Raw genomic sequence first — 11,843 nt, 5'->3', positions numbered from 1 at the left:
AGATGTTCTCTGACAGAAACACATTCATGGACCGAAGTCTGCGATAAACATTCAGTTTTGTAATATTAGCAGTGTTCATGCCCCTCGGCTACACATCTGTTCTTTTTCTGCATGTTTCTGTGAGGAGGGACGAGCCAGAGCCACGATCAGTGATGACTGTATTAATAATTAGGTTAAACACTGTGGGAGCCACAAGCCCACCATTACTACCAAGTATTTGAGGAGCAGGATTTAAAAACTGGATTTAAAGGGAAGCCAATGAAGAGAAGCAAATATAGGAGAAATATGATCTCTGTCTAGTCCCTGTCAGCACTGTGCTGCATAAAAACAACAACAACAATAATACTACTACTACTACTGATAATAATAATAATAATAATAATAATGATGTAGTCCAGCCAGGAAGTAACAGCCACGTGTGTTAAGAGTAAATCAAAATGACTGCAGCAATGATTTGAATACTGTTGGTGGTAAAAGCTGAGGAAATAAGAGGAGCGCCAATGGAGATCAAACACAAATATCACATAACATCCAGCATCAGTCCAACAGTCGCTGAAGGGTCACTGAGTTCAGCTGGAGAGGAGGAGGGCGGGTCTCCAGACCCATGGGCCTTCTGGGTGGGCGGTAATCCGTTTCCTCCTGCAGGGGCATCTCATTATGAGCTAAAGGTCAGTGAACAAGTTATCATCAGCGCTCTGCATGCCACCATCGATCGTCCTCCTCGCCATGGAGTCGTCAGCTTCCCTCTGAGCAGCTGAACCTGACAAACGGCGAATCAGCAGCACACGGGCCGTCGTCCGTCACGCCGCAGAGCGATCAAAGAAAACACTCACAAGGAAGAAGTCGATTGAAGGAGGTGAGGTTTTGATTGGTTCTCTGCTGTCCACAGTCTGAACACGCGTTGTTATTCACAGGAAACACAAAGACCGAGTCTGCACATGCTCACTGAGTCTGTACACGCTCATTACCCACGATGCTTTTAAACAAGCGCTGTCTGCACTGTGACCAGAGGACCCCCACATCGGACAAACACAAAGCACAAACGCCAATGAAAACCCAGAGACCCCCACCAGCGTAACAAAGGTGGAGTGACTCTAACCACCAGGACCGTGGCTGCTCAGGTGTATCAGCTGGTTCTATTCCGTTGTCCTTTTCTCACGTTTGACAGACGTCACAGCGATGCCTCCTCCATGCACTGACCCACTAACACCTGCTCAGGTGCGTCTGCATCACTAAGCACCTCTTCAGGTGTTTTTCAGCCTGCAGAGTTTGTAACAGCTGAAACATGTGAGCAGAGTGTGGACCAAAACCCGTCACAGGATACTCAACGGTGTAACTGAGGAAATCCCAGAGCAGTTTTACATGCAGGAAAAGTTTCCACGTTCACCTAATATTATTTTAAACCTTTTTCTATATCAGTGATTTTCCCCTAAACATGACGTGAAATACCAAAGTCACAGGTGACCTCAGCCCAGGCTGGGATTTAAAGAAAGAAACAAAGCTGGGAAAACTTTGGATTTCCAAGGTGAAAGTCATACATTAAAAGAATAACTCTGAGTTTATGAGAAACACCTCAGAATAAAAACCTGCTGTAAAAACTGTGTAAGGTTGTTGGTTCGATCCTTGGCTGCTCTGATCTGCGTGCCAAATGACCCGAATATAAATGTGTGAATGATGCACACTGTACGAAGCACTCTGAGTGCTTCGTACAGTGCTTTATATGCTTCATACGCAGTCGTAGGAATAAGCATCCTGAAGTTGAGAAAATATTAACAGATTCTAAAATTCATGTGCTGGCTTTAATGGAAACTCATTTAGACAACAGTGTTAAAAACTCTGAACTACATATAGAGAATTGCAGGTTTTACCAGAAGGATAGAAACAGTAATGGAGGTGGTGTCTGTTTCTATATTCACAGTCACATGACAGTGAATATAGATTATTTTATTTTATTTTATTAAAATCTGCAGAAAAATAGAAATGGTGTCAAATGAAGACAAAGACATTTCTTCTTTTTGGAGACTTTAACATTGACTGGTCGATTGAGTCTACAAAAAAGACAAGGACTGATTTTGTCTCCTCTGTGTGTGGACTGACTGATCGTAAAAAAAAAAACCTGCCAGCGAGAAACCTGCTGAAGGTAAAATAAGTCCACTCATCAGCATCAGTGACGTTCACGTTAAGGGAGCAGTCCACTGTTTCCTCCCCTGCCTGCAGCTCTGAGCCCAGTGGTTCATATTTCACATCATTAAAAACACGCCTTGAATATTTGTTTAACATCTTATGCCTGTTCTTTCCATCAAACAAAGTCTAAAATGTTTAGAAAACTGTTTCTAAGGCACTATTTTCAGCAGTGGAAGAATCCACATTAGGATGGAGGACAGCATATTCAGACAGTGATGAACTGGACGTAGCAGCAGGTGTATGGCAGGATTCTTTCTAATGATAAAGTTCTTTATGCAGGTGACTCAAAATCAGCTGGATAATTATAAAACATTAACAGATTTATTTTTAAATTGTTTTTAAAGCTTTTAAAGGCATTCATTATTTTATCACTTCATTGGTGGGTTTTACATGAAGAAGGTGCGATCAGGGACCAACAGTGTCTCTGTGTGTGTGCACGGAGAATGAAACAAAATAGGAAAATGCACATTTTGGGATGGATGTGATTTTTACTGCAGTAGTCTGTTAGGGTTATGGGTCACTGCCTCTGTTGAATCATGTTCCTTGTTTTTGTAAAAATTATCTGTGCTCATAAAAATAAAAACAAACAACTCCTCGAGACTTCTTCTTTTTATTGTTGTGGGTCTTCACTTTACAATATAAAGCGTCTAGGCATTATATCAATTAAATTTAATTCTTCTTCTCCCAGCCGTTCACTCCAGTCCTCTACGTCTCCTCCTTCAACCATGAACCTCCTCTGAGCTCTTCCTCTTCTCCTCTTGCCTGCAGCACCATCTTTATCCTCCACCCTCGCTCTTCTGCAAGTGCTCAGAGCATCCTGCTCACTGAACATCTGAACACCAGACTGAGTTGAAGAATGAAGATTGGTACAAACTCTGTTTTTGCCTCATGTGCTGTATTTACATAATGTTAGCATGCTTCAATAAACCACTGCACTTTTACATAGTACTGTATTATTTATTAGTCAGGTTCATGGTCCCTGGGTATAACATGGAAGTACTCAGTAGAGAAGTGAAAACTGGAGATCAGCCTTCTGTTACTACACTAACCTCATTGCAGCCGTGTTATTGGTCACATGATGTCATTAAAATGCTCCAAAAGGCTCCAAAAGCACAAACACGGTGCAGAGGTCCAGTTCAGCTGAAGATAGCAGACAGCTAACAGCTACAGCTGCCTGTGTCACCATCCACCTGCCAGTCACAGAGGCCACGTCCCTAATAATGAAAACAGGTGAGTTAAGGAAGCATCGTCTCTCTCTGCCAATGATTTTTTCTGAGTCACAGGTTTTACAGAGAGGCGGTGTTTGTGATTGGAGGGCAGGTTGTAAATAAATTTAAACTGTTTTATTTATTAGTGACTTTATGTTGCTTTCATGTTTATAGTGAAATCAAACTGTCACAGCTTTATTTTACAGAAGTAAACAAACTTATTCATTCTTTCACATCCGAAAAGTGTCAAGTGTTTTTAAATGTATGTGCTTTAAACGATCACTGGAGTCAGCGGAGACGATCTAACTAAAACATGGAAAAGGAACCGAAACCAGAGACTGAAAATTCAGAAATATCAGAGTGAGGGTCCTACATGTGACGTGAATCCAGTGTGAGCACATGTCACATGTGTCTGAGCTACACCACCTCCACCATTCACAGCAGCTTTGTGAGCCAAAGCGAAGGTGGAGTAGGGGCTACTATCATTGACTGTGGGAGTAAGAACAACTGAGCACAGCTTTTTAATGAAGTGATGAGGCAGCTAACCCCTGACCCCTCCTGACGGTGCAGTTCTGCTGCCGCTCTTGTGCACTGTGTGTAGGTGCAGACCACAGCTGGAGCTGTGTGTCAGGCCCAGATGTTTCCAGTTCATGTCTTTAAACCTCAAACAGATGGGGAAAGGAGGAGGCGCAATCATAATTGTTTCAGACAGATTCAGAGGACAAATGTCCTGGAGAATCATTGGAGGTGGGGGTCAGGGTGTCGGCTGGAAGGTGGAAGATGATTCAAGTTGACCTTGAGCCTGAGGGAGAGAAAACTAAGATGGATGGATGAGAACTAATGACAGAGGAGCACACAAAAGGAAATCAATAACCAGCAGATCAATAGCGACTTCATTTTTTAAAAGCACTCTGCACTCAGTCCGCTCACATCAGAGCACCAGCACTGGTCGTGTCGTTGTCAGAAACGTGACTCAAACACTGATGTTGGTCCACCAACCAGCAGGTGGTGCTGAGGGTCGGAGGACATCTGGGTGTCACAGTTTGGACATTGTCCACTTCTTATTGGCCAGAGTTGCAGCGAATGGTGTGGGTCGACCCCACAGACGGAGGCGGCTGATTCCTCCGTCCGGGGTGATGATAAGTCGAACGTGGGTGATGGGATGGCTCAGTTTCAGCTCCGCCTTGCCGTAGTGATGAATGTGATGAGGGCGGAGCTGCAGAGAGGTAGAAGGCAGTGAGGAAGAGGATGAGAGGGTGAAAATGATTTAACAGGTGACAAAGGTTACCTTCTGAGGAGGGACAAGGACCCTCCATTTCCCAGAATCCCACCTACTGCTGATACACTGAGCCTCCTCCTCAGGGGTCAAAGTGCACGCCTCGATCTTACACGAGTCTGGGAAGTTTCCTGGAGGGGAAAGTGTCAGGCTGAAGAGCTAAGTTTGTTTATAAAGGAAAGAAAAGCAGCACTGACGTGTCTCCACCTTTGAAGTGGTTGGTGTCGACCTCAACGCTGCTGATCAGTCCGGGATGACCGAGACGAAACACCGCCCACTCCCAGCCGGGAACCTGCAGAATCCCACGCTGGTCTGCCTACAAGACGAGCACCAGGGAAGCATTTAACCCACACCTATATAAAAGGTAATAATATTTATGTTCACGATTGGTAAAACAACAAGTTAATAATATTATATCGTTATAATGTAATGAATTATGACACTGAGGACAGCTTGAAAAGAAAGTGGAAACCTTTCTAACGAAAAGGAAAAATTTAAGAGAGAGAGAGAGGGAGGACTCTCTGACAAGCAAGGAAACTGTTGGTAGTAAATGAAGTCAAGGAGAAATTGATGTTTTTCATTGTGTGGACACTGCTGGAGGACATTTTGTTATGTGAAGAGTTTTTATAAAGGTCCATGTCAGGACAGCGCACCACTTTTACTTCTGCTGGATTTAAACTTTTTAAACCTGTAAAGGTTAGAAACTTTAAAGACTTTTCCTCATTTCCTCTCATGTTCCTCCAGTTCAGTGGTTTCACACAGTTTTTTCTGCTCTTGGATCTTTATGATGTCAGAGAAACATGCTGTCAAAAATCCTTTGGGCCGGCCAATCAGAATAAAGCTGGCTGTGAATCATGTACAGCTGCTTTAACATATAGAGCCGGAGATGTGACATTAGTGTTGTCAGTGTGCACACCTGCAGTTTTTTGGGTCGGTCCAGTCTGCGGGCCGTTTCCCATCCATCGGCCATGTTGGCAGCTCGACCGAGTCCTGCAAACACAACACACCAGTTTGACCAGAGCTCCCAGCTCACTCACAGCAGAGACATTCAACACAATATTATCAATTTATATTGAAATACAGATTATTGTACTATCTGATGTTAACCAATCATATTGCGTGGATGCCCAAAGTGGGCGTCACTGTAGCCGAGGCAGACTCCTCCATTGGTCAGAGCCACTAGGTCAACATCCTGATTGGTGGAGACAGATGACCAGTCCCTCTGCCCGACACCGTACACCCGCAGTCTGGCTATGCCTCCATCTGAAACACACACACAGTATATTGTAGATGCATATATAGTTGCACAGACCGTGTGTGTGTGTGTGTGTGTGTGTGTGTGTGTGTACCTGGGTACATGTTGAGGCGCAGGTGTGTCACTCTCCCGCTGAAGCTGACTTTGAAGTAGTTATGGCAGCAGTCCGAGTATCCAGGCTGCAGCTGTGACACACTCACCAGCTCTGGCCACACCTCCGACCCCAGCTGTCAATCAAACACAGTAAATTACATCATTCAGTGAACGTCCAGGTCAGAGACATGCCCACATGGCACAGGTGTTCACCCAATCAGCAGCCATGGTAAATGGTAAATGGCCTGTATTTATATAGCGCTTTACTAGTCCCTAAGAACCCCAAAGCGCTTTACATATCCAGTCATCCACCCATTCATTCACACATGCATATAGTCATGTGAAAAAGACATTCTACTCAGGTCTTTATGGTGTCCTGACGATGAATTAATGACTGATTGATGATTAGAACCTCTCCGCTTTTCACATGGCTGCAGATAAACCCACCATAGCTGTCAATTCAGCACATCACTCTTGTTTTAAATATTTGTTTAGCTGGGGCAGACTACAGTGTCAGTGATCACATGAAGGTCAGTGTTACCTTGGCAACAGCTGCCATCTGACTATCGGAGGCAGCCATACCAGTTCGGTCTCCTTCCAGGGTGAAAGGAGGCTCCTGGTCTGGGAGAACAACAGGAAGTGTTTAATTGAAGCTATTTAGATATGGAAAAGTTTAAAGTACGTTATTGGGCAATATAATGATGATGACGATGATGACATACCGAGACAGCCGGCCTGGATGGAGATGTAGGGTGAGTGGTTTCCTGTGAAGAAGGACGTGTCGACATCAAAACCATGGATCAAACCTGGGACTCCCAGCTGGATAATGCACCAGTCGTGACCTTCAACCAACCAACAAGCAAACAAGCAAACAAACCAACACGATGATGATTGGTTCACTTCTCAGTAAAAAAGCAAAAAAGGAAAAGAGAATGGATGGATGAAACACAGACACAAATAACAGAGGGGGAAATGATTCAAGAAGATGAGACAGGAAATACAGAGGGAACAGTTAAACTCTAACACAAACACAGATAATAACCAAACTAAGAACACTAAAATAAACAGAATTAAAAAAAAACAAAACCCAAGTGTAAGAAATGTTGGAGCTGAAGCTCAGAAAACCCAGAATAGAGTAAAAGAAAGCACCGTGTCAGAAAACAGGTACGCTTGTGAAAATTCAGGGTACTAACCAGGTGTTCTCTTCCTCCTCGTCTCCCATCCGTCCATCCACTTTCCAAACTCGGTGAAGGCAGATGCGATGAACTGTGGCGGCTCTCTCTGTACAAACCAACATTATGAGCAGCCTGTTAAAATACTGGTCTTCAGGGAGCACACCTACCAACAGCAGGAGTGCAGGTCACCACACCCCTCAGAGACACCTTAGGAGGTGGGAAGTAACAAACTACAAATACTTCTTTAGTGTACTTTAGTAGAATTTCTGGTATCTGTAGTTTACTTGAGTAGTTTTTTTTCTGACTACTTTTTACTTTCACTACCTACATTTTCAAAACAGACTCGTTACTTCAGGTTTGACGTCTTTGGGGGGAGTTATTATTTCACGTCACGGCAAAGCCTCCAAACATCAAACATAAATTTGAACCTAAACAGAAGACATGAAAGGCAGTCCTGTTTGTTTATTAGTCACTAGAGGATGTCGCATAAAAAGAGATAAAACTGTGCCACAGTCAGGGGTTAAAGTGGTGGTTTTAGGGTTAACTTCAGGTGTCATTAAGATGTGTTTGCAGGTCTTCAGCATCTATCTAGCCCTACAGAAGAAGAAGAGCGAGGATAAAGGGAGTAATGTTTTTTTAAGTGTCAGGCAATTTGAAATGCAGCATTTCCATCAGCTCAACAAACATCAGCAAACACACAAATTTGTGTGCAGTTTGTCTCACAGTGTGTTGCAGCTATAGGTCATGCTGTTGCATTTCACAGGAGGAGAAAAGAAAGAGCGCTAACTTCAGTCAGAGGTGGAGAAAGATAAGAAAAACAGGATAGGAGAGGAAGGAGAGAGCTTAGATTGAAAGGACATTATGTTTTTTCATATTGTGAAACTTGCTGCTAAACAAACTGAGGCAGACTAACTGTGTTATTTAAAGGCTGCAGGAAAATCTTCTGCAGGTTAGGATAAACAGGTTAGTTTGCTGCACTGTGATGGATTTAAAGTGAAGAACAGTGTGTGACTGGTGCAGAGTGGCTGTGGTTTCATGGTCACAGTTAGCTTACATCAAGTGCAGCAGAGACTCATATGAATTTTAGCTGATGATGGTTGTATAGTGTATAATATAAAGTCAGCATAAACAGTGTACAGTCAGTGTAGAAGATAAAATCAGTCGGGACAACTCAGGAAACATTTGCTCACATCTGGTTGAATCCACATGTGTACATCCACAAAGAGCAGCAGCTGATCACAGCCTGTACACTAAGAAAATCTACTGAAGCTCTCAAAAATTAGAAATTATTGAGACATATGATGATTTTCCCCACACTGAGACCCCTACCCCCCACCCCTCCTCCCCAGGCCACTTCCACGCCACCTCCACTTTAACCCCTGACTGTACAAATTTTCCTGTTTAGAGGTAGAGGTAAAGTCACCCTCTACAATAAAGGGAACCAAAAATAGAAATATATTTTTATTTTCCTTCTTTTCCTTCTGATTCAAGATTAGTACAATTAGGATTAAAGAGTAAAGTCTGTTTTCCCATCTACTGATATTATTTTATTAATATATTAATATAGCACAGGGTTCAGTTTGCTTTGCACAAGAATAGAAACGTCCTCCAAAGAGCTGCTTTTACTTTCTTACTTTGAGTGCATTTCAGAGCCGGTACTTTTTTACTTTTACTTGGGTAAAGAAGTCGAATAAGTACATCAAACTTTTACTGCAGTATTTTTAACAATGGTATCTGTACTTCTACTTTAGTACAGAATGTGTACTTTTGCCACCTCTGAATGCCTTTAAAAGCTTTAAAAACAATTTAAAGATAAATCTGTCAATGTTTTATAATTATCCAGCTGATTTTGAGTCACCTGCATAAAGAACTTTATCATTAGAAAGAATCCTGCCATACACCTGCTGCTACGTCCAGTTCATCACTGTCTGAATATGCTGTCCTCCATCCTAATGTGGATTCTTCCACTGCTGAAAATAGTGCCTTAGAAACAGTTTTCTAAACATTTTAGACTTTGTTTGATGGAAAGAACAGGCATAAGATGTTAAACAAATATTCAAGGCGTGTTTTTAATGATGTGAAATATGAACCACTGGGCTCAGAGCTGCAGGCAGGGGAGGAAACAGTGGACTGCTCCCTTAATGTGAACGTCACTGATGCTGATGAGTGGACTTATTTTACCTTCAGCAGGTTTCTCGCTGGGGCAAACCATTCGTCTGTGGCAAAAATGACCTGAAAGAAAAAAAATTGCTTTGCTAACACAAACAGCTTTAATGTGATAACACAGAGAAGTGAACAGAATTAAAGCGGGAATTAAACATTACACTAACAGAAACTGAGTGAACAGCTAGCTGGCCTCTTTCCTGAGCAGCAGGGGAGAAAATATTTAGACAGTTAACTGCAGTTAAAGACAATGTACGTAAGAACTGTACAAAAAATCAGCATTAGACCTGTTTGTGATCATTTTATGTATTTTCGTGTTTTAAGCCAATTAAAACTCTTTTTGTGTTTTCTTCTATGTCTGTTGTCATATTATACTGAACTGAATGTTAGCAGCCCTGATTTAAGTCACAATTTATTAATTTACTATAAATTACATATTATAATGAAAGATTACAAACTGCAATATAATTCATGTGTACATGTTTGTGTCTTTCGTATGTTATAGTGCTGACTTTACATTGTTTTCATATCAGGCTGTGGTTTCAGACAGTTGTAATGAGTGGAGTGAGTGAACCTGCCTGCAGCAGCAGCGTGAACATGCTCGCGGTGACTCACCTTCCCTCCGACCGTCTCACAGCCCAGATCGTTGAACTGCAGGAAGTCGGGCTCTGCACGTGCCTTTCTTGCCATCCTCTTCTCCGCCATACTGACCTTTCCTTGATTTTCCACTAAGACAAGAACACAAAACTTGAAGCAGCCACTGTCTGCCGATCTGCTTGCGCAGCCGCTGCCCTGCAGCACAAAGTTCAGCGTTTGCTCAGCCAGACAGCAGTTGTTTGCTCACACTGTCACTCATTTACCTGCATATCTACAGCTTTGTTAACTCACCTGAAACAGACACAGTTTGACCAGTGCAGTCAGTTTGTCCAACACAAACACACAAATACAGGTGAACAGAAACCTATAAAGACAAATTCATACCTACAAAATCATAAGCAAAGCACACTGCAGCAGTTCTCCAATCACACTGGAGCTGATAAAGTAAAGAGAGCTGACCCAGGAATTTATGGAAGTGCCTCCAGATCAGTGCTGGGAAAACCAAAGGACTGGTGGTGAACTTCCACAACGGTGATCAATCTCAATTATCTCATTACTAATTTTACATCCTCACTGCGCACGACTCTGGATACTGTAGCTCCTCTGAAAAAGAGAGCCTCAAATCAGAAGTACTTGATAACCTATATCTGTAATCTATTGAAAAAAGCCCTCCACGAAGCTTGGGCATCTTACTAGTCAAGTCAAGTGGCTTTATTGACATTCCAATCATGTGCAGTGATACAGTACACAGTGAAGACAACATTCCTCCAAGACCATAGTGCTACAAATAACAGACATAACAGGGCTGAACAGAAATCTAGGGTTGTTCCTCTTCAGCACTTTTCCTCTTCAGAACTTCAGGTTCTGTCAAGTCAGGTTCTGTCAAGTCATATTTTGTCCATCCAACCACAAAGACTGCAAAAACTGTCCGTCAAGGTGGCAAAGGGTTTAAATCTATTTTTGCTGACACTGTTTTTTCCGAGACTGCTCCTCTGCCTCTCTGTGCCCCCTGTTCTCAGGGTGACTGCGGTCCAGCCATCCCCTGCACCTGTATCAGTTTCTCGAGTGGGGCCCGGTTGGTCCCTGCTCCGGTTTCCAGGCCAGCTGAGCCTCTGCTAGTCTCTGCACCTTTACCACCTCTTCGGGTGGGGACAGCAGCTGCCCAGCATCGCCAGTGCCTGTTCCGGCTCCCAGGGTGAGGGTGGCCATTAACCAGTTCCCTCCTGCACCCATAACTACCCCTCGGGTGGGAGTGACTGGTGTCCAGTCTGCCCCGGCACCCATGCAGGTCCCCAGGGTGAGGCCAACCAGGAAACAGCCCACCTCTGCACCCATACCTGCTCCTGGGGTGGGAACAGCAGGTGCCTGCACCCATTCCTGTCTCCGGTGGAGGCTCAGGTGAGCCCATCCGGCCATTTCCCTTGTTTTCTTAGGAGAACAAGTACAGCCACCTGCTAATCCACCACTTCATCCACCATTACAACAACCTCTACTTCTGTCACCAGCTCAGTCGCTAGCTAAGTCACCAGCTCAGTTATTAGCCCAGTCATCTGCTCAGACACCTGCTCAGCTGTCTGGTCAGCCAGATGTCTGCACCTGCTGGTCCTGCATCTGTTCCCACTGGGGGGTTCTGGAGAGCCTCGCCAGCCGTCTGTTCCTGCTGGGGCATCTGGTGAGCAACGCCAGCATTTCCTCATCTCTGCTTGGGGCTCTGGTGAGCCGCTCCAGCACTCCGCAGCTTCCATGCCGCTGTCTGTGCCCACTGGCGGCTCTGGAGAGTCCGTCCAGCTGTCCACGGTTTCGACGCCATCTGCTGGGGACTCTCTGCAGTGTCTACTCAGCTGACTCTGGGGAGTCTGCCCACCTGTTGTCTGCCTCTGCTGAGGGGCTCT

General features: G+C 44.0%; 1 protein-coding gene across 1 annotated transcript; it reads right to left on the bottom strand.

The window, feature by feature from the left end:
• Positions 1-3,120: 3,120 nt before the first annotated feature.
• On the bottom strand, positions 3,121-10,175 carry allc (allantoicase). Its single transcript, XM_003446696.4, has 11 exons — positions 9,970-10,175; positions 9,373-9,423; positions 7,210-7,297; positions 6,739-6,858; positions 6,558-6,637; positions 6,018-6,150; positions 5,776-5,931; positions 5,585-5,658; positions 4,876-4,984; positions 4,681-4,799; positions 3,121-4,608 (listed from the first exon to the last, which is right to left on the bottom strand). The coding sequence occupies exons 1-11, from the start codon at positions 10,057-10,059 to the stop codon at positions 4,429-4,431; spliced, it is 1,200 nt and encodes a 399-aa protein (XP_003446744.1). The 5' UTR covers positions 10,060-10,175; the 3' UTR covers positions 3,121-4,428.
• Between the last annotated feature and the right edge of the window lie 1,668 nt (positions 10,176-11,843).

Source organism: Oreochromis niloticus, linkage group LG15 (assembly GCF_001858045.2).
Source record: "Oreochromis niloticus isolate F11D_XX linkage group LG15, O_niloticus_UMD_NMBU, whole genome shotgun sequence".
Classification (NCBI taxonomy): Eukaryota; Metazoa; Chordata; class Actinopteri; order Cichliformes; family Cichlidae; genus Oreochromis; species Oreochromis niloticus.
The sequence above is the reverse complement of the archived record's forward strand: the minus strand, read 5'-3'. Positions and strand labels throughout refer to the sequence as shown.

What these genes read in the sequence shown, in the direction of transcription:
- allc (XM_003446696.4), bottom strand. Translation starts at nt 10,059, where the DNA reads ATGGCGGAGAAGAGGATGGCAAGAAAGGCACGTGCAGAGCCCGACTTC. An exon ending in GCGCCTCAACATGTACCCAG is followed by an intron (nt 5,932 to 6,017) that starts GTACACACACAC and finishes TGTGTGTTTCAG; the next exon opens with ATGGAGGCATAGCCAGACTG. An exon ending in CGACACCAACCACTTCAAAG is followed by an intron (nt 4,800 to 4,875) that starts GTGGAGACACGT and finishes TTTCCCCTCCAG; the next exon opens with GAAACTTCCCAGACTCGTGT.